This window comes from Nomia melanderi, chromosome 9, assembly GCF_051020985.1.
Source record: "Nomia melanderi isolate GNS246 chromosome 9, iyNomMela1, whole genome shotgun sequence".
Lineage (NCBI taxonomy): Eukaryota > Metazoa > Arthropoda > Insecta > Hymenoptera > Halictidae > Nomia > Nomia melanderi.
In genome coordinates this window covers 8204385-8227040 of record NC_135007.1, presented here as the reverse complement: position 1 = coordinate 8227040, position 22656 = coordinate 8204385, and the positions used below count along the sequence as shown (strand labels likewise).

General features: G+C 31.0%; 6 protein-coding genes across 8 annotated transcripts; 2 read left to right on the top strand and 4 right to left on the bottom strand.

The window, feature by feature from the left end:
• Positions 1-1841: 1841 nt before the first annotated feature.
• Positions 1842-3973, top strand: LOC116434497 (short neuropeptide F). Its single transcript, XM_076371029.1, has 4 exons — positions 1842-1975; positions 2873-2974; positions 3320-3501; positions 3752-3973. Exons 2-4 carry the CDS (start codon positions 2884-2886, stop codon positions 3806-3808), a joined length of 330 nt encoding a protein of 109 aa, XP_076227144.1. The 5' UTR covers positions 1842-1975; positions 2873-2883; the 3' UTR covers positions 3809-3973.
• A 156-nt stretch (positions 3974-4129) lies between these two features.
• Positions 4130-8758, bottom strand: LOC116427824 (uncharacterized). The gene is made up of 14 exons (XM_031978611.2): positions 8694-8758; positions 8373-8456; positions 7808-8075; positions 7534-7678; positions 7251-7450; positions 7051-7157; positions 6679-6900; positions 6147-6350; positions 5768-6070; positions 5604-5702; positions 5102-5484; positions 4797-4911; positions 4567-4725; positions 4130-4479 (listed from the first exon to the last, which is right to left on the bottom strand). The coding sequence occupies exons 2-14, from the start codon at positions 8445-8447 to the stop codon at positions 4282-4284; spliced, it is 2478 nt and encodes an 825-aa protein (XP_031834471.1). The 5' UTR covers positions 8448-8456; positions 8694-8758; the 3' UTR covers positions 4130-4281.
• On the bottom strand, positions 8699-9889 carry fh (frataxin). Of its 2 annotated transcripts, none has more exons than XM_031978608.2 (3): positions 9499-9889; positions 9183-9303; positions 8699-9020 (listed from the first exon to the last, which is right to left on the bottom strand). In XM_031978608.2, exons 1-3 carry the CDS (start codon positions 9741-9743, stop codon positions 8823-8825), a joined length of 564 nt encoding a protein of 187 aa, XP_031834468.1. In that variant the 5' UTR covers positions 9744-9889; the 3' UTR covers positions 8699-8822. The 2 variants fall into 2 exon arrangements, with proteins under 2 accessions (XP_031834468.1, XP_031834467.1); XM_031978607.2 differs by having other exon boundaries at positions 8699-9095; positions 9499-9885.
• A 491-nt stretch (positions 9890-10380) lies between these two features.
• Positions 10381-13494, top strand: LOC116427820 (beta-1,3-glucan-binding protein). Its single transcript, XM_031978605.2, has 8 exons — positions 10381-10712; positions 11178-11405; positions 11563-11666; positions 11810-11952; positions 12066-12229; positions 12316-12680; positions 12891-12992; positions 13093-13494. Exons 1-8 carry the CDS (start codon positions 10565-10567, stop codon positions 13201-13203), a joined length of 1365 nt encoding a protein of 454 aa, XP_031834465.1. The 5' UTR covers positions 10381-10564; the 3' UTR covers positions 13204-13494.
• On the bottom strand, positions 13484-14862 carry mRpS10 (mitochondrial ribosomal protein S10). The gene is made up of 5 exons (XM_031978610.2): positions 14657-14862; positions 14477-14590; positions 13965-14092; positions 13686-13887; positions 13484-13610 (listed from the first exon to the last, which is right to left on the bottom strand). The coding sequence occupies exons 1-5, from the start codon at positions 14669-14671 to the stop codon at positions 13545-13547; spliced, it is 525 nt and encodes a 174-aa protein (XP_031834470.1). The 5' UTR covers positions 14672-14862; the 3' UTR covers positions 13484-13544.
• A 376-nt stretch (positions 14863-15238) lies between these two features.
• On the bottom strand, positions 15239-21924 carry LOC116427818 (uncharacterized). 2 transcript variants are annotated; one of them, XM_031978598.2, is made up of 9 exons: positions 21456-21924; positions 20556-21278; positions 20256-20445; positions 19879-20042; positions 19221-19516; positions 18908-19139; positions 18632-18824; positions 17979-18560; positions 15239-17880 (listed from the first exon to the last, which is right to left on the bottom strand). In XM_031978598.2, exons 2-9 carry the CDS (start codon positions 21168-21170, stop codon positions 15707-15709), a joined length of 4446 nt encoding a protein of 1481 aa, XP_031834458.2. In that variant the 5' UTR covers positions 21171-21278; positions 21456-21924; the 3' UTR covers positions 15239-15706. The 2 variants fall into 2 exon arrangements, with proteins under 2 accessions (XP_031834458.2, XP_031834457.2); XM_031978597.2 differs by having other exon boundaries at positions 15240-17880; positions 20556-21253; positions 21456-21917.
• Between the last annotated feature and the right edge of the window lie 732 nt (positions 21925-22656).

Genomic DNA, 22656 nt, shown 5'->3' with positions numbered 1-22656 from the left:
AACATTAATGCCAGAATGTAATTCTATACGTCCTCGAACTTCCTACGTACACGTATATCATACTCAATCATCGATTCTTATCCCGAGTCAAATTGCCTTCCTGTATAAAAGAACTATGACGCTGATTCCGTCAAATATTTACGCGTAATACGTATATTTAGACTTTCAGAAGACACTACGATTCGATTTAATTACTTGTACGAGAAGTGTGTTTAAATTAATGATTGAAAGATTGTCGAAGAAAATCAGACGAATGGTATCGTAGTAATTTTAAGTATGTAAAAACTATTGTTCACATATTTGCTTTACATAATAATGAGAGTTTAAAAGTGCTTATACTTCTAAATTAGTACGTTTGAGGTCATTATTAAAAATCTACAAGTTTTTCTGTAAAAAGATTTTAATATGACTGTATCCGGTGGATCCTTTGAGAGAAAACAGGTTCAGAATGTGAGAATATATAAGTATAAATGAAAAAATAATAGCTTTCTCCGTTGCTCTCAAGCTACTTATCAAAGACGATATTTTAAATTGACTTTTTTCCCAATTACTTAGCATGCGATTTTTTTGTGAGATATGAAAAATTTCAAGTTCATTGGTTGGTAAACTGATTCTTTACGCAAAAAGTGTTAGGGTATGTTAAGATAATTATTTTATAATACATTAGCAATTCCAAACAAGAATAAATAAGAAAGTTGGAAAATGTAGAAGTATTGTACTTTGCTCGCGTGTCTGCTTATTACCGATTACTTCTACTTCCGATAACATATCGTAACGGTAATAGTAGTATGATATAATTAGCCTTTCATGTTAGTTTCGCGTAAAGTATTAGTTGGAAATGGCAAAATCGATGTAAAATAATATGTCACACTGTGTATTAGTTGTAAGTGAAAACAGTAAATGGTAGTCAGACGCACTAGTTACAGGAACTCGAAGCCCAACCAATATTCGACAACGATTTTCCCTTGAAGAAAACACCACATCGCAACATTTTATTCATATTCGCCATTTATTTATCCACGTACAATCGTTTTCTATTTGATCGAATAACAAAATTCACAAAGAATTCCTATAGAAAAAGGTCAACTATTGCTTCACCCTCAGTTTTCCTGAAAAGTATATCGCCTTTCCGTCGTCTACCCACAAGAAGGAACTAAGGGTTAACAAGCCTGGAAATCGATTTGACCATGATACCTATTCACTGTCCCATTACCCCATACTGTTCAAATTTGTGTTTCGTTGAAGGAAAGGTAAGCAAGGTAATAAGACGGTTTCTATACCAATAAATACGATAAAACTTGTTTGCATGATGAACCATTGTTAACCAAATTCAAGACAATCTTCCTGTTAATTATCCACTAACTATTAACAAATCATTCTTCAACTGCCCACTTAGAGATATATATTTCATTTAACATTTCTTCGAATCACTTTACGTTAACTCTTTACGTACAAAATATATTTTAAGAGCTGAGAAGTTTAAGTATCCGTTGTTCTATTAGATTTTTACATTTATATTTTACTTACCACAGATTATTTTCACGAAGCTTTTTAAACTTTTATGATGAAGTAACAGGTTACAGTTGAATAATAGTTTGAGTGCAAATAGATTTCGATAGCTTGTTGCCAGGGGAAAATGTGAAGATTTCCCATCGACAAAATCACAGCGAACTCGTATTTGAGTAGGAGACGGAAAAGCGAACGACATAGATGCGAGGGAAGAACGCGTGCGCTCGAGATCGCTAGGTGGTTGCTTTGGAGCGGTCATCTGTTCCTGCGCCCACACCTCCCCTTCCCCATAAAAACCACCACATCTCCCGCATCCATATATATACGAAGACACCCCCGATACTGTCTCACTTCGCATCGTTACCGTCGTGCCGCGAGATCCGCTCAATTTCCAAGATCGCACCCCTTCGAAGAGGCGAAATCACCGACTCGTCGGAAACACCTTGATCTTCTTCCCTTTCGCACAGTAAGTATGAAACTGTTCATTTCATTGCACATATTTTCCTGTCGAATTTTAACTGCTTGATTTCTTGATTCCTTATCCATAAAGTGTTGGCGATACAATTTAATTTTATTTAACTTTTTTTTTTAAACCCTTTAAATTGTATTAATGTAATACTCTCTGCATTTATATCGAATGTGAAGATTTGAAAAGTACATGAAAGTGAATCTTCTGTTTATGTTTTCTTTCTAAATTTTTTGTATGACTATACTAATAATATTGTAAAATATCAGACTGTGAAAATGAGTTAAAAAAAATGTTTGTACGGTAATCTGTAAATGAATTTTTGTTAGGTACATACTTTAGAAATTGTTCTTTCGTTCGTTATATTTTAGGAAGGCGTAGAAATATAGCTCTTTTTTTTTAAATATACAGTGGTAGATTTTTAGATATATATATTTGTCCTGTAAGATTGAAAAATAAGTTTTTTGTGAAAATATTGAATACCTTCTTCTTAAATTGAGTTACAGTACGGCAAGCCTTTTCAGTTATCACAGACAGCATCACTGTGTCTTTGTAAAATTGTATTATTCCAACCCATTTCACAAGCATATTTCTGGAAATGACTTACGTTTTAATTGACATTGTAATTGCGAACCATTTAACTTGTTAGTGTATGAAGAACGGAGACTCGATGAATAACCGGTTATTGTTTTAATGAAACAATGATCGCGTTTAAAGGGGTAGAATCGCTTGTTCAACTGTGCATAAACTACAGATTTACATTTCGAAATGGACGATAATGAAATGGATGATAATCAAACGCTAATAAGACAATAAAACAGAATTAAAAACGTTTAATGAAATAGAACTAAAATAAAATTCAAAAATAAATTTTGTATTATATTATTTTTATTTCAGAAAATCTTAATATGATGTCAAGTCCATTATATACAACATCTATCTTGTTAGTTCTTATCGTGGGATTTGTTTTCGGAACAGAAAATTACATGGACTACGGAGGTATGTTAATTTAAAATGTAACTTAAAATTATAACTCCGAACAGAAAAGCCTAGTACTGGTCAATAACATGCTGACGTAGTGGAACTTTAATACTAGTTTAATCATGAATAAGCTGTATCATGTGTTCACATGCATTGTGCACATATTATCAATAAAATCTAACTTTGGTTTAATAATTTATATTTCGTGCAACAGCAATAATCTTAATCTATACAATAACGTTTGCGGAATATAATTACATATGAAATTTAGAAATTAATTATTAAGAAGGAAATTGTGGTGTTTTAAATCATTTTTCATAAATATATTTCTTCTTATTAATGTAATAATTTATGTATTTATAGATGAAATATCGGAAAAATCACCGGCAGAAAATATTCGCGAACTTTACAGTCTCCTAATGCAACGTAAAGCTTTCGATAATGTTGGATATGGCGATATTCCCTTAGAACATTTAATGATCCGTAAATCACAACGATCACCCTCTTTGCGACTACGATTCGGACGTTCGGATTCCCGATTACCCGTAGGTATTCTTTTCCTATAATAAACTTTTGTAAAAAAAAAAAAAAATAATAGGTACATTTATATGAACAGAAATTCTACATATGAATATATTAATTCAAATAAAAATATGATTGAAATGTTAAAAAACGCGTATTCTGATATTTGTTTATCTCTTATTAAACCAAATACAATTTTCATTTGTATTTTCAAAAACTCAGAAATTTAATAATGCTTATGGAAAAATGGTTTTTATGAATTTCATGTTTCAGATTGGAGTATTGTCAAGAACCATGAATAATATTGCATCATCGAGATACAATGATTGAAACAATGTACAATTTCTTTTTTTATTTCCATCACACTTGTGCAAATTATGGAGCTTCTAATAATTATCCTCGTATGGTATACCAATTTTCATGGCTTCTGTCATATTTATTATTTTCGATTATATTATGGACAAAAACTAGCGAACGTTAAAAGAAAATATGAATAAAACTGAATCTGATTATGAGTTTTTATTACTAAACATAAGTACTTCTAATAATATTATAAATGTATAATTACCAAGAATGAAATAAAAAGTTTTTCTGACGCAAGTAAACTATCGTTTGTTCAATTCGTTAATAACAAAGAATAAATACGGAAACACAAAACATTCATTTACACAGAGATTGTTTATGTTTATTAATATTTATTGGCATGTTATGGTTCTTCTCTTACATACGTACTATAATTTTTAAATTTCATTCAGGCGGAAGTTTCGATGTTATTTATAACTGTAAATAGTATACAATACAAATTACTTAAAATGCGTTGTTTTTACACAAGAACAAAGCTTTTTAATAGACTGCATAGCTTCTCTCTGCTCGTGTGTTAGTTCACCTGCATTTTTGAATTCTGGACGCAGTAATATTTGACTTCGTGCGCGTGCCAGTGTGATAGACAGAGGTATTGTTAAAGCTTTTCTCCAATTTGTCCTTTCATATTGAATAAGAAACTATAAAAGATCACGATAATATCAAACCAATTATTAAAATTCTTACGGGTTATTATAATATCATATAAAACGGTTTCAGATGCTGACCTGATCAAACGCGGTATCTTCAATGTGAAACATTATATATGTTAACGGTTTCGTAAGAGGATTTATCACCGGTATATTTATAAAACAATTTTTAATGTCATTTTTACGTAGACTATCCAATAATAGATCGGATGCATGAAGCAAACATTGGTGCACTACCTGCATCACCAAAAAAATTACTTGCATTGTATTGCTAATAAAAAGAATATATTCTATTTTTATATTCTTACTTTTAGTGCTTGTCGCCCAGAATTTGTAAACAATAATTCATCAGTATTTGTTTCAATAATAGAAGATATTTCAGTAAATTCTTTATCGTATGATTTCGCATTTATTGCTTCAATACTGCACGTTAAAAACATTGCTTCATCAAGACATGTTCAAACAAATTATATTTTCTGCATTTCAATACTTATTAGAGCAGTTAAACAATTATGTGTAAGAATAAACTCAACAAAATTGTGTGTATGGCTCATGTTTTCAATAAATACAACATTTAATCTGTGATTAATTATGATTAAAGGGACCATCTTACTTTTCATTTACAAGCTGAAAAAAGTCATCAATTTGAGATGTGTGTTTATTGTCCTCGTCAATGCCGCAGATAGCTTCGGCCAACGTGGTCGCAATTACCGAATCGTCGTCAAATTCGAACAAACTTAATTCATGATGCGTTCCTCTGGAACCTGACCTGACTTCCGTTTCCGGTTTATAGTTCACCGAGAACTCCAAAAGAGCAGAATAAAGGGACGCGCAAAGAATATGAAAAAGAATGTTCCCACCGATTGGATGGCAATGAGCGGGAACATTATTATTTAACGCGAGTGCGATCTTTAAAATGGCAATCGGTATTGTTACGTATAATTCAGTGAAACAGCCAATTACTAACGACATTGCTTGATACATACTAGCTCCTGTCTGAAAATTAGAACTTCTCCGTTAAAAGATTTACTAATCATGAGTCTTCCTAGTAAACAACTGAATTTTCGAAACCCAAAATTAACAAAAATAATAATAATCGCACAGTCACAACTTACTTTCGTAGCTTCCAACAATAATTCAATAATAGGCGGCATCATATTTTTTAATGGCTTTAAAATAGCATTCAGCCACGGAGGTCTAGATTGATTCCAAACCTGCATAAGCGCGAAGCAACAATATTTTTATTGTAACCTACATTTTTTCAAGTTCTATGCAGTACCTGTTGTCGGTCGAGGTAGTTGGACCATGCATGATTTTGCTTCAAGCATGATACAATAACATGCTCCGGTTCCTGCACTATATACGTTAAAACGTGCATCAAACTGTAGAGACTTAACGCCGACGTAACTTTCAAGAAATGTTTGCAGGATAAACTATTACACAAAAAGCCACCGCAATTTATTCCAGTTACTTTCAATTTCTTTAAATTTTCGTAATTGTCTTCAGATGTGAAATTGCCACAGTCGCGAATTAAAGTGTTCAATAGTATCTTGGCCACTGCATAATCGTTCATAGAAAGTACCTACAGACATTTTAATTCATGTTGTAATTTTACAGACACGGCGACTCTTTGATCATTTTATCGGCCTATTATTTACCTTTATTATTTGAGGCCAATTCGGTTGCGGTTGGTGTCGAAGTATGTTCAATTCTAGGATCACCGCTCTGTCTTCAGGCAGACTCGAAACGTAAACGTCAGACTCTACGGAACCTAATAAATTCGGCGCACATATTAGCAGCCAGGGTGCGAGTCCATGGCGCGGTTGCAAAATTTTTAAATTATCTAACCCTACACGAAAAACCTATGAAGTAAACAATTAAATAAACCTAAAAGTGTATTATACATATTAGACGATGGAAGCATATCTAACATAATATCCATTTAAAAATCAGAATTCCTAATACATGTGTGACACTATGGGCAGGTTTAGCGTGAGGTCAAGCGAAGCTTTATCTTATCGATTGTGCTGAACTCCAGGGGTCTAATGTTAGGAGTTTGCTATACTTCGTATACAGACTTTGATTCCATCTAGCTGTTTTGTTTAGCGCCATACTTTGGTATCATTTTATTGACATAGAATAGTAAAATATAAAATTCACATTGAAATAATTTACAATACATTGCGATACCTGGTACAATTCTTGAAGCGGCGTGCCCCTCAATAACAAACAAGTCAACAGTTCATTGCACTTTGCATGAATATCTCTAATAGCGACAGGCAGTTTATTTAAGTTCGTTCCGATCATTTCGTTTACGCTGAGACAAGCGTTTAAAGCAAGGTACCCCGTGCAACAAAGAACATTGAAGGCGTCTGTCCAAAACTGTTCGGCACGTGCTAAGCTGGGTCGAGCCTAACATAATGGAGTTTCACCTTTCGTTACTTCCAACATGCACGACTTACTGGTACTCAAGTACTTCGAAGTTTCAATCTAATTCTCTTTATTGCCTTACTCTTTAAACCAAATCATTACAGAAGAATCGAAGTTTAGCAAAACACTTACATAAATGAATCTCGTTACAATAATAGACAATGATTCGTTCAACATTCCGGAGAAAATACGTTGCGCCATTTTCGGTGAAACGGTGTTCCATAAATCTGTCTTTGTTCCTAAAAGTTAAAGATATACTGATTTCCTTTAAAAGATACGATCTAGGAACCGTTTAGGAGTCTTGTTTTGAATGTAACAATTAAATACGCTACCTTGCATATACAGCCACCACATTTGTATCACAAAGGAGCAGCGTTCGCGTTCGAAAAATGATTTCGCGTCATTCCAGCTAAGAGAATCTGCTTCGTTGAGAATGTATAATGAAATTAAGCGACAGTGCAAGTCTAATATTCTCTCTGCTACTGCTTCAGCCATTTCGTGATAAGATTTATACGATTTGTTTATCTTTTCACTATTAACAGAACGTTTATTCATTTAAGATACAATACCAAGGTATAATTAACGTCTTATTTCATTGTTATTGAATAAATATACCCTGTCGAAACGGAAACTATGCTTTTAGACTGTTGACTGTAACACCATAAACAATTTCGGATTAATGCCGCTGCTCCCAATGTGGCTGTTAATACTGTTAAATCTGCGTGATCCAATGATTCTTGAATGAGCAGATGTAAGTGTTCTGAAATGAATGCAGTATTTTCTTGTAGTTCTTCTATTAATTTAGTGCATTAATGTTTAACTACTTGTGAAATATTTAAATTTGAAGTATCTTTTGAATATTTATATATTCAAATTACATAGGTAATACCTAATAATTGCTCGGCAGTATCAACGACTGTTAGTATAAATTCGGATGGCTGTATTTGTTTAATAACTCTATCCTCAGTCTCTGCACTCTCTGCAGTTTCACGTTCTTCATTACTTGATAATCCAGAGTGGCGTTTGAAAGCAGCTTGGAAATCTAATTCCCACCACGTAACAATTTTAATTGCGGCGAAAGAAGCGTGTCTTGGAAAATCGAGTTTTCCACCAGATATACGAGTGCATATTGGCTCTTTCAATACCGTCTGCATTTCCTGTGTCACCATAATACATGAGAATCTTTCATTTTTTAAGTACAGTCTCTATAGAAAAATTCTAATATTTTTGAATGTACTGATATCAATTTTCGAGAAAACTATATAGCTGCAGGTAGTTATATAAGCAACGATACAATTTAAATTGTGATCAATGAAAGAAAACAATGCGAATCCAAATGGATCTTATGATATGTATATTTTCACTTAGAAATTTCGAGGAACTTTTATGATTACATCTGCAATAACTATTAATAACGATAATGATAAAATAACATTTAGGTGTTAAATTACTACCTGATAATATTGCATATCTCGTTGCAACAAAATCCTAACGCGATCTACTAAATTGCCATCTTCCATAATCTCCATGTTTGCGATCTGTATAATATATAACATTCTTATATACCTTAACATCAAAATCTAACGCTACTAATTAGCAACGATTAACCGCTTCAATATTTATTTATTTATTTATGTACATGAAAAGTATATTATAAATAAATTATAAATACGATAATACGATATACACATTTGAATATAGGTTGCAATTTAAATTTGAGGAGATAGTTTGCCTTTAAAAAAATGTCAATGCGTTGCAAGAATATAAATACTCACATGTGTCTATTACAATGTAATATATTATAATTTATATACAGTTACTGAGATTTCATATGCTCAATGGAGTACACATATAAATGTGTCTTTTGGTTCAGTTACTTTAATTATAATTACAAAATTACACAATTACTGAAGAGTGTCCATTATAGCTTCCTTCTCTTTTCCACTAAAAGAGCACTTCTCAAAACATGTTGCATTCATTACTATTGCTGGTATTTCACTGTTAAGTAACTCGTGTAATGTCTTTCCATCGTGCTTATAAATCCATTTCCCATTTACAAAATCGTATCGTTTTGGACCAGACTTAGGAGAAGAAAGCCAAATCTGTTTATTTGGAGTTTGACGGTTTATAACATAAGTACCATACGTTTTACCAAATTTAATAGTTAATACACCATCCTGCAATATCGTTACATGGTGCACAGAGTTATAAACTACTAATGTTAATGTGATAATAAGATATTAAAAAGATATTGGAATACATACCCCATATGACACATCTGCCTCTGTTAAATGTGCTGCCTTCTCAATCAATTCATCAAAGTATTCTGTTAACGAATCAAGAGTTTCATCTGAAACTTTTTCAAATTGTACAGGTGTGAGCTCTCTATAATAAAAGAATTTAAGTTTAAATTTATGTTAAAATTATATGAATTATTTTCTATAATGAATATTCTTCTTTGTTTTCTATATATTCTTATATTTCAATTTTAATAATTATTAAGTAATTCTTTATTATATAAAATGTGGACATTTTTTATAGAAGTGTGTTAAATTTTTATTAATTCTTAAATGTACTTACGTGTCTGCAGAGTATCCCTTGTCGCTATTAGAACTAAAATGTGCTATTAATCCATGATTTATGCCTTTTAAATCACTTTTTTCATTTAAACATTTATTAGGCTGCAATACTAGATAACCTACAAGGTTTCGTTTACTTTGTACATTTCTTTCTTCTGTTAAATATTTATTTACAATCTTTGTTACGGAGTCATGGGATATAATTCTAAAGTAGCCATACTTAGTCACGTTCTTTGACAGTAACATGATCAATTTTTCACAGAATATCTATTGATCAAACAAGGTATTTAGGTAACATCCCTATCCGAATAATCCGCGAAAACATGCCTACCGCCATGTTTTTATTACCCGCATAAAGTCTGACGTCAGAATGCCGGGAAAATGGAATACAAAAAATAGAATAAATGAATCCATACACACACATACACGCGCGCGCGCGTAATTTAATTTATCTAAAATTTGTAACTGGTATTTAACATTTTTAACCATTATTCCAACTACCTATATGTTATAAAACTAAGAATACCTTCCAAAGTTGAAAATTTAATAAATACATTAAAATAAAAACATAATATACTACTTATAAATATATAAAATATATAATACTTTGGTTTAAGTATATCACTTCATTAGATACTCTGCTAAAACCATATCATTATTACAAAAAAACATTTCTTATGATTCTTCATATGCAGATATTTTTTTTTATAAATTCTATAGTTCTATTAGAGTTTATAATTTCTATATAAGACTTAGATAAAATAATTGTAAAAATAGTTCCCTTCCTTAGCTACTATTCTCTAACAGAATTAGATGTACCAAATCCTTTCCAGTTCTCGTTTTCTTTTTCTTTAGAAGTTGGAATGCCCCACGCCTGTTGCAGTGTGAGAAATGCAAAGAAGAGGGGTTTGAAGATGAACAAAAGTTATCATAACTTCATGCTGAGATCAGTCCAGTATCGAGAGCCCGTGCTATTCGCGAGTGTATTCCTTTTATCTCACTAAGCTATCGTAACGTGTGTTATAAATAATTAATTAATGTTATACTGACTGAATTGCAAAAGCACCATGTTCGGTTACAGTGGTTTCATTGCAACATTTATCATACTGTTTTTAAAATTCGAAACAATCATCACGCAAGTGGAAGAGTCTTACATTTTTCCCGAACCAACGTTTACAGTTTTACAATCGAACGAGATTCAAATTTCAATTCCAAGTAAGTAAATAATGATAACTAATTTGTAATATGCAAAAGAAACTACAAATATGCACAGTAATATTCATAACATTCAACTATTTTACATGTTTTTCTTATGGATATGTTTTGTAAGCAGTAAGTTGAAAAAAAATTGATAAATTGCTATACATAATGTAATCGATATTTTTACATTCATACGTTTTACGTTACACTAGTGGTTCCCCGATAAAGCGGGTTTTCCTTGCGCATGATTCATACGAGAAATTGTTTTCAACTATTATTTACTATTAAGAGCTCAAAAATGTCGTGATGTTTTGTTACATATTTATCAAGATTATTTTTATTTCATGATGATATTATTCTTTACGATTGTTTGAAATTAATAAACGTTTATAATTATTAGTTCAACTATTAATCTACTTTCTTGTTTGTTGAAGGAAAATTCGTAAATTAATATAAAAAATTTTCCCGTTGTATTAATAGATGAAAGGGGACTGCAGTTTTTCGCATTCAATGGAAATATAAACAAAAGAATTGTAAGTAGCCAAGTAGGAGAAATATCAGGTGAAACATACAGGCAAACAAAGGGTAAATGGACAATTGTAAAAAAACATGTAATTTTAAAAGATGGAGATACCATACATTATTGGATGCAAGCACAAGTTAATGGAAAAATGCATACGAAAAGCGATCAAACGTGGATTGTTACGAGTACGTATTTTACAAATATCAACACAAAAATATTAAAAATTCATTACAATTTTTTTACTTCGATATTTCAAGAAATAATTTTAGAAGTCAGAAAATGGGAAATAATATTTTTGAATATCGAAAATATACGTACGAAACATATGTCTTATGTTTACAGCGGAAAAGCCAAAAGAAAAACCTGGTACCCTATTGTTCAACGAAGATTTTGATAACTTTAACACATTAATTTGGGAGCGTGACATCAGAATACCATTAAGTCCTGTAAGTTACATTCCAAAATGAACGCTCACGATTACGATAAGTAGAAACGGTTAGCAATAGACAGACACCGCGGAAAAGTCCTGTTGAATAAGACCACGTATCGATGCATAAAAAATAATTAAGTTGTGTAATTTCTGTTTCAGGATTATGAATTTTGCGTCTATCATAATGAACACCACGCACCTTTACTTCAAGTTGTTGGTGGAAAAGCTCGGTTTAAACTACAGATGTTAGAAGATCAGTATGGTGACCGGGCTACTGCATTTGGAAAAATGGAACTTAGTGGGTAAGTTTAACTTAACAAAGTTATGTTAATATTTGTTTTTCACATTTACATTGAGTACTAAACGAATGAAAACGATTTATCTTAATTACTTATATAATTTTCTTTTATGATAGGTGTACCAGCAAAATTCTAGAAGAATGTTCACGGAACGCTGGGGCCTATAGCATTTTACCACCCGTTCTATCATCTAGATTAACTACGAAAAAAAGCTTTAATTTCCGGTACGGTAGAATTGAGATAAGAGCAAAATTTCCGCAAGGCGATTGGTTGTATCCAGGTAAATAATGAAAAAAATTTGATTTTCATAATACGATCTAGGATCAATATTGTAGATGAAATTTAATATGTTTCTAATTGTAACAGAAATGTATCTGCAACCAACGTCCAATACTTATGGTTTTGGTTATTCAAGTGGACGCATTATTCTTGGTCTAGCTCGAGGAAATGACCATTTAATCGACCCTAAGGGTGATCTTATCTTCGACTCTAGAAAATTGGATTTCGGATTTCGAGTTGGTACAAGCACACACGTCGACGATTACGTGGTTTCTAAAATAAACGAAAATGGTTCAAAATGGACACAAGACTTTCACAATTATACAACTATTTGGAACAAAAATGAATTTCAGTTTTTTGTTGATGGTGAAGAAGTTGGTAAATTGTGTCCTAAAAGGGATGGATGGTTGAACAACACTGATTATAATAAAATGGCTCCATTTGACAAAGAAGTAATTTGTTTACTTTATAAGCTCGTGTAGTATGTCTGAAAGTCAATAGAAAATCCGAGCGATGCTAAAAACTCTGTTATAATGAACTAAAATGTTTTTTCTTATATAGTTATATGATACTGATTTCCATTTCATCCATATTATAAATGTTCTATAAGTTAATAATAATACTTGTCACATAATGTTTATAATATTTTTTATTTTAAACAGTTTTATATTTCTATTGGCCTCGGAGTCGGTGGTATACGCGTTTTTCCTGATGGCACAAAAAGTTCTGATCATACCAAACCATGGCGAAATATTGGTGCTAAGGTAAATAAAAATTGAACATATGTAATGTTTTTTTATACTATTACATAAAGAGTTTAATCATTTTCAAAAAACATTGTTAATAAGATAACAAATTTTGTAGGCAATGTTACAATTTTGGCAAGCAAAAAACGATTGGTTTCCAACTTGGACACGACAAAGTGGTAAAATGCCATCTTTCGAGATTGATTATATCCGAGTGTGGTCGGTCTGACAATATTACTGAAATACAGTATGAATGTTTCCGGAAGAGTTATAGAAAATAAGTAAAAAATATATAAAGAAAAAGAAATTAAAAACTCATTGAATAGTGAATAAAAATGTTACCTGTGCAATCTTGGTGCAAAAATCGGTTTTGAATTGTGACCTGAACAATTAGTTTCATGTAAAATATTGCACATAGCACAGAAATATTAAAACAGAAAATTTAATATGATTATTTTTATATTTATTATTATTTAATAATGTAAATAGGAGAATAATAAAATTAATACTTAAAACAATATTACACAATTTATTCAATTATTTACTACAATTAATGTATATTTATACAGTCTAATTCTGTTTTTCTTCTGAAACTTTTGCTTGTTCAACTGATTCAGGTAAAGTTTGTAATTGAATCTGTGAAACATATGTATCATTTAATTTATTTTTATATACCAAAAACTAATTGACATGTAGAAATTAAAATTATACCTTTGTAACTTTCATTGCTACTCCTTCTGGAAGATTTCTTTCAATGTATTCTAAAAAGGTATCTGCTGTTGAACCAGTTAAATGATAGAAATCTAGATACCTAAAATATGTTCTTCTTTCATACTGTACACGATGCTTTTTATAAATATGGACAGACTTCAATACTGTCAGTTTTTCATGCACAGGTTTTGGTAGTGCAATGCTATTAATTTCAATATAATATTATTAAATTTTATAATATATAGTTCTTTAACCAAAAATTCTTAAATTTTAACTTACTTTCTACCACTTTTAATCTCTAAATGTTCAGCTGCCATAACAATAAATTCTCCGTAACTTCTCAAAACAGCAGGCTCATTTCCTTTGACCTCAAGTTCTATTTTCTTATATAAATTATCGGCAGGAGGCTGAAGTTAAATAAGATATAACTAATATTAAAAAATTATAAGTTCAACAATTTTTTTATTTATTACTTACTAAAATGTTAATATTACATTATTTACAGTATACCAAAATCTGTAGAATAAAACACAGTAAAAATTTTATTACAGACACGTTTATAGGAAGAAATATATTCTCATTTAAATCTTGTTTATCTTTAGAAGAATATATAAAATATCTAACTATATATTCATAATGAATATGTAACTATAGATCACACTACTTTGTAGAATGACACTTGTAAAGGGAACACTATGTAATGTAAATGTTTAGCTGTAAATTTGCTTCTACGAGAAAGGTATAAAGTAATTTGTGAAGAAAAAAGATTAGTAAACAAATAATTCATATACCTTTTTGATGCTTTCGACATTGACACATTCCGTTGAAAATAATGAACATGGTAAAAAATTAATATATTCTTGTTGATATGAACTATTCGCTATATTTCGCAAAATTGACGAAATCTAAAAAAGATTGTAATAATTAATCTTAACCTCTTTTACATTCATATAAATATCAAACTGACATACCTTTGGACGAAACATTTGTTACTCTTATTTATATAAATATGCAGGAAATATTATAGATTCTATTACTTTAAACGTAAGTGAAGCTTATCATTTAAATACGTTGTAAAAGCATTTGTTATATTCACAAACATTTATCGACACCAAAACGAAGAGCACACGGCAATCGTTACCGACATACATATTCATATGTATGAACGCAAGTGAATTCTTATTTACTGTAATCATTTTATATGAAAATAATATACCAAAAAAGTGTATTAAAAATGTTTTAAATAAAATATATGTAATAACTATATTCCCCATAATTAAATCATATATACATTTTTTAAAAATATTAAAACATTTTATAAATTTTATAATATTATATACAACCGGATGTAATGGATTAATTTTAATGTTGTTTGTTCATAAATTAAAGTAGATGCTTAATTACACTATGTTCTTACACAATGGTAAACATATACCTTACTATTCATTTAGAAAGTACACATTTATATTTCATTCATTCTTTTATTATAAAGAACATATTAAAATTTTATAATGACTTAAAAGTCAAGTGCTAAATGTGAAATATACATACAAATGAAGTAGTGTTTTAAGTGAACTAAAATTTTATTTTTTTATGTAAATGCAGTTTTATTTGAAAAGTACAATATAAACTTACTTTTTACACTGTTTCATAGGAGGCTTATGTAAATTGCCATTTCCTAAATTTATAATACCACTTTAAATTATGGGACTTATGTCTATAATGAAGTTATATTTTTAATCAATACTTTTGATACGGTATTAACAATTTCAATTCTTGAATAATAAAATATTAACTTTGAAAGTAAACAGATTTTATTTCTAATAAATCATAGAACGAGCAGTACAATTATGTACTTCAATTAACTGTATCTATTTCATAGTTTCTAAATATATTTCACTTTCATTAAAACATACAACTTATACTTTCCATTTGCGACCCAAGTAATGCGACGATAAGAACTCTTTAACAAATTAAATTCTTAATACTTAATATTACGATCGAATTAAGGAACATGAATCTTAGTGAAAGCCTTTAAACTGGGTGGTGGAAAGGGAACGTTGAGGTTGAAAATTTAAATTTTGCGTTTGCCAAGAGCCTACATTTTTCCCACTTTGCCAATTTGATGAAGATTTCTTATCATTTTCATTTTGTGAAGTCCAACGTGATTCTCCAATATTTTTAATACCATTATTTTGCCACTGTGGCTTCGCAGGAAAAGATAATCCTTTGTTTTGCCAATTATCTTTCGATTTTAACCATGACTCTTTTTGTTCATTTTCTCTTATCCAAGTAGATGATGAAGGGGTATTTTCAAATTTAAGCCATCTTTCTTTCAAGCCCAGATTATTACCATCATCGCCCCAAGGATCTCTTGCGTCTTCGGGTAAATCATTTAAATCTTCTTTATCAGATTGTTTCCAAGAATCTTTAACATTAAATGATTCCCATCTACCTTGTTTCTTGTTTTCTAACCATGATTCTTTGCGCGCATTAAAACTTTCTTTTCCTCTAATGTTCCAATTATCGTTACTGCTTCCAGCCATATTAGACGTGTTTGACCATCTATTGTCAGAATTTGATGTCCATGTTTCTTTGGGCATTGGTTTAGTGCACGTTTGTTTAGAATTCCAAGCATTTCCACCGATGTTCCATGTATTATCGTGAGTAGACTCTTGAACGTCCCATTTCTCTTGATTAAAACCTTTACGACGCCTATCATTGGACGAATTTTGGTCCCAATTGTTAGTAGATGTAGAAGGTTTTTCATTTCGCCAGACATTCTGAGTAGATAATTTTCCAGCAGGTCGCATCCAAATATTTTGTTCGACGGCTCCTCTGCTTGGTATATCCCAATCATCCGCAAATCTTTGTTGAGGTGACATTTGTCGTCTTGGTGGAGATGGCTGTCTTCTCGGAGGTGATGTAGGACGCCCAAATACAAACCTTTGTGGTGATTCTGCACGTCGCATTGGTGACATCTGTTGCTTTTCTTGCATTAAAATTTGTTGTCTGGAAAGTAACATTTCTTGTCTGTTTGGAGATATTATTCGATTAGGAGAAAGCATTTGCCTTCGCGGTGTAGATATTTGTCGTCTTATTGGAGACAATTGCCTCCTCGAAGATGAAGTTATTCTTAATGGTGATATTTGTCGCCGTGGCGAAGATGTTTGTTGTCTTAATGGTGATATTGGACGATTCATAGGTGAAATATCAAGTCGTCGTGGAGACGATGTACGTCTTGGTGACAAAGGACGCCTTGGTGGTGATATTCGTTTAGATGGAGACATAGGACGCCTTAAAGGAGGAGAAAATGGTCGTCTCAAGGGAGAACGCTGTCTATACAATGGTGATGATGGTCGATGAAAAGGAGAGAAATGTCTTCTAGGAGGCGAACATGGACGTCTTGGTGGAGATAATAATGGACGTTTAGGTGAAAATCTATTCGAAGGAGACATACGATGTTTTATTGGAGATGTTTGCCTTCTAGTAGGTGAATTTGCTTTCCTCATATTTGTCATTTCGTTCCATCGATTCCTTTCAAATGTTTTATCTCGATTCCAAGAACCATCCTGAACTTCTTGTTCACATATATTTGTTTCGTGATATCGTTCTGGCGATATTCTGAATTGATTTTCTCTTCTATAATCAATCGGTGGTCCTACTGGCATTACCATATTTGGTTCCAAGGGAGGTATGTTAGTATATTTCTTATAAAATGGTTTTGTATCAGACGCTTCATTATCTGAAAATTTATTTGCCGTAGTAATTAAAATTTCTTGACTGTTTATTTCTTGTACATATCGACCTTTTGATAAAGAATCTGATTCTTGTTTAATTTCCATTTTTTCCGAAGTACTTTCTACAGGTGCTATACGATCCCAAACAGATCGCGGAAGTTGACTCTGAAGTTTATTTGTTTGTTCTAAAACCATATTCAACATGTTTTGTAAATGTTTAGCGGTATTTATATCCACAGTTGGCGCTGGCCCACTTAATTTCTCCTTTGCTATTTTTAAGAGTGCCTGGTGCTCTTTTACTCTTTGGGCAATATCTGTATCAAGTCGATTATTAGATAATCTTTCTCTTAAATCAGCTTGCTCCTTGTATTCTCGTAATTTTTTTTCATATAGAGGATTAATACGCAACTGCGACTCTTCTGTATTCCATTCCTTTTTCTTTTTAACCGATAAATCTAATATTTAAATAAAGTTTTATTAAAACTTGTTTATACAGTTTTGCAACAAACTTTCAATTTATTAAAACAATTGTTACATAAAAGTATTGACTTACCTGTTTGCCAAGGTTTAGCATTAAATTTACCAAACTTCTTTATCATCTTTTTTGGCGGAGCTTCACCTCTATCCGGGGAATGAGGACGTTTGCCCTTAAATTTACTCTTAACAAAAGTATTATCGATATTTTTTGGTTGAATCATTTTTTTCACTGGTGCTTTTGTTTTTTTCGTTGAAAATTTTGTTAATAATTTATTTACAGCTTTTGTTGCTCGTGACTCAGCTTCTTTAGCTGCAATCTTTTTGTCTGTTCCATTTATGTTTTGCTGATTTATCTTTTCTTGAACTTTCTTAACATCTGGCGTTTTAATATTTTCTACCATATTTGTGTGAAACCATGTTGAAGTTAATTTAGTCACGGATCGTCGCTGTAGTAAGATGACAGCTTCAAAATGTGGCCCAACAGGTAAAGTATCAACAACGCATGCTACTGTAGGAATGAATGGTGATCCGTAAGTATTCGGATGTATAGGCCGAGCTAATTCCAATATAGCACGAACTGACTGCTTAGTTAATGTAGTGATCATTACAATTCGTTTAATAGATGTCAACTTTCTGATGCATGTCATTACTTCAATTGCTGTAAGATATACAAACATGTGTATTCTATACTATACGATATGTACTATAATAATATTTCAATTAACGAACCTCGACCAATATGAGTATTTGCATTAATCACTACACATGCTTTACGACCTTTCATTATCGTCATTAGCTTTTTTGGTATTTCAGCCGCAGATCCCATAATAAACGAAGCATTTTTTATATTATTCAATTCGCATGTCATTTCAGCTTCTTCTACCTCTGATGGTAAATCTACTCCTATAACTTCTTCGCATTTCTATAATTTAGTAAAAAAATTCCGTATGATATTTGAAATAACAAATAAACATATTTTTAATGAAACAGTATTTATGTGCTTACAGATGCCATCATTAGCCCGATGAGACCAATTCCACAACCTATTTCAAGTAATGTTAGATTTGGAGTAAGTGCAAGTAATTCCGATACTACATTCGCTACATTTTCTGCTCCTGCAGTATTTGACCAAAAATTTGTTTTGGGTGCAAGTTGCACTTTTAGACCACCCACAATTTCGTCTAAAGCTTCTGATCCTACTAAAAACGTTGTGTCTGTCACAGTAGTATCATTACATCTAGAATTAAGAAATAAGACAGCAATGCACTATCTTTTTCATAATAATGTTCTTTGGTTGGTGTTACATGAATCTTCTTACTTATTTGTAGACTTGCAATAAAGTGATTTTACATTACAATCTTTGCCTGGTCCAGACTCATAAGTATGTTTCAAACGGTCCATCGTAGCACGACTTATATTTTTCCCAGTGGCAAAAAGCATGAGCTCGTCCATGCTATTACAACGTACTACTAACCATAACCAGTCTTGTTTATATTCATTATTTGTTTCTTTCTTTACTTCTACTTCCATGGGTATGTCATCGGAAAAATTTTCGCTTGTACCATTTTGGTTATTTGGATGTTCTGTTGTTGTTTGAAGAAATTCTTCAAATATCTGTTTAATACAGATATAATACGATAATAATGATTATTACTTATTATTATTATATATATGTAAAAAGCACTTATCCATGTAAAGACTTATACAGAACAAGAATACTGCTTCATACAGCTTGATATAAGTTCCAAGCATATTATTATATTTGTTCCCAATATAGAACTAATATTTAGCAAAGCTATTGGGGTTTGTGTCTAAATTTATTTAACGAATTATTAACAGGTAACATTTTTTATAGCTCATATGACTTCCTTAAATTTGTATTGTAATAGATTTACTTTAATAATTGCTAGGTTATATATACAAGTAATTATAAAATCTAACAGGAAGAGGTATATTAATAGAGCGAAATTGTATACCTTCACAGCACGTAACACGAAAGATGGAAATTCAGATTCATTATTTATATTAACACCCCATGCTCCACTTGGTTCTAATTTCCAAACTATTTCTATATTTTTGGTATCAAGAGCATCATCATTATTCATCTCTTTAGTAGTGTCCTGAACCCTTTTTCTGCTACCTAAATATATAATATCCATGTCAGTACTTAATTAAGGAAATAATATTATTAAATGTACTTTTCATACTTCAAGATCTTAAAATTTGTATGATAATAAAAGGGCAAAGCACAATTTTTACTACACAAATTTTATAATATATCTCTTAAATTTTAAAAACTTGAAGATGTAGTTAAATTACAAAATTCTCATTATGGAATATAAATTATGTTTACAGATGAATTTCCAGCGATTAGTATGTGGTTTTTTCAAACAACACCGGCGAGCTGGTTTTAATTTGCAAAGAGGGGAACCATTTACTTTCTCCTCCCATTCTAACCACCTTTCATAAGATGGATATGAAATTCCAAAAATTCTAGCCATTTTTTGTAATCGTTCTTTTATAATTGTCTCTTTCTCAGCTAGCTGTGATAAAGTATAAATATAATATTATATGTTTAAATATTAGAGTGTACACAAAATGCAGTATATGAATATTAGTTTCCCAATTAATTATGCATAATTTTGAATGTTACCTTTTTTTCATACCAATCATTTACTTCAGATGTTTCTGTTTCTATTTCTTTGCTAATATTTGTATTATCATTATCAGAAGATCTATTTTGCTCCATATTAATGTTTTTATTTACTATGGTTGTTTCTTGTGATTCCTTATCTTTTGGAGTTAACGTATTATTCTCATTTTCTATTCCAATATTTTCTGTAATCTGAAAATCTGAAGAATTTAAAACTATATTTTCAATGTCATCTAGATTTTGTAAAACGTCTGCATCCGTTACATCTTTTTCTGCATTCAATTGGTCTAAAGAAATATCAGCAGTAAAGTCAATCGACTCTCCATTTGATGGTTTTGGGCATTCATTATCTGTATTTGAGATAGTATTTTCAATGTTATTATTAATCATTGAATCATCTGGTGATGCATCACTTGATAAATCTACAACTTCTACATCTTTTTTTAAGGCTTCATCTATAATCATTACACTTTCATCTCCTTTCAAGTTGTTATTTATACTTAACAATTCATCATCATCTTTTGCATTATCATTTGTAGGAGTATCAGTTGGTGATTTAATGTTTTTAATTTCCTTGTCTGCAGATACAGAATCTTCTGTAATTTTATTTTGCATATTATTAGATGTATCTTCTTCTTCAACACATTCATCTACTACTTCATAGTTTTCTCCCTCGATCGTAACTGCACTCGAATTTTCTACAAATTCGTTGTTTTTATTAATCTTCTCAATGAAAAATAGAAAGTTACAATATTATTTTAACTTATAGAAATCAATTTATCGAATAGAAATCTTGACTTTTACAATGAAAGAAATAAAAAGACTTGTAAAATTAAAAATTAATAGAATGTAAAAACATTTACTGATAAAACTGTTAAAATGTAAGAGAGGAAGATTTACCCATTTTTCTGATGACCTTTATGATTTTAGGATTCTACGATCCGAGAGACAAATGACACTTAGGGAAAACCGTTACTGACGTTGCACTCAATGTTGATAACCAACTTTGTGACGTACTTGACGCATTCAGAGAATCGATAAACGAATGGAATTAAACTGAATGATTTATCAAACAGTTTACTGTTATTGTACACCTTTGGTTCATCATGAACATTTTACTTGTATTATGGCGATCACAAAAGTAAATCTGTTACCGTATATAAAGTACATATATCTATATACTATTATATAATATAGCACTAATTCTTAAATATTTTTTATCACGTATAATTCGCGTATTAAAAGAGATTTACATAATCTTCGCAGTATTTCATCGTAATACTTTATGCCAAGGAAAATTTAATCGCGCGACGTGCTATAGAGAAAATGGCGTTCCGAAAGTAATCGATTAATGTTCTATGTTTAAGAAAGGTACTCTATGTGTAATCATAAACGATTGCTCTAATCGTACAATAGCATTGTTATTATAGAGTTATTCAATAAATTATTGTATTTGCCTGTTGTATTTTCAATTGTCCTTTTTCAAAGTTTAATATTGATAAGGTTCAACGTTGTATCGTTAGAGGGGTGGAATCGGTTGATTTTCATAGCAGTAAGGTATATCTACGTATACACATAGCCTCTGGGATAGTTGCTTAGCGACATCGTTAGTCATAGAATGATACGTTTCATAGATTATTGTTTCTTCTACTTTTGATGGTTGATTACAGCGCCACTAGTGACATTACAGGAACTGTACATCAAAAGAGGGAAATCTGAAATTAGGCGATCCTTGGTTAACTGGAATCTGACAATATCACACATTCATTAAAAGATTGCTTCATTATTTCGGAGAAACATTCTCGATTTATTACCTACTTTGCGAGTATATTTCTCAAAAGTATAACTCAAAGTTGTGGGGCTTATTTACCAACAAATGTAAGAGATGCTAGTTTCGTTATATTCAAGTGAAAAATGAAAATTTTTCATTATTTGTGAGAAAGTATTCAAAATCCCAATCGTATATATAGTTATTTCTTTATCGATAAGACCACCTATATGTATCGGTAAGAGTTACTCGTTGAAAACAATACCGAACATGATGATATAATATATTATATTACTCTGTTTTCTCCATATACAAAAACCCTTAACATCATCT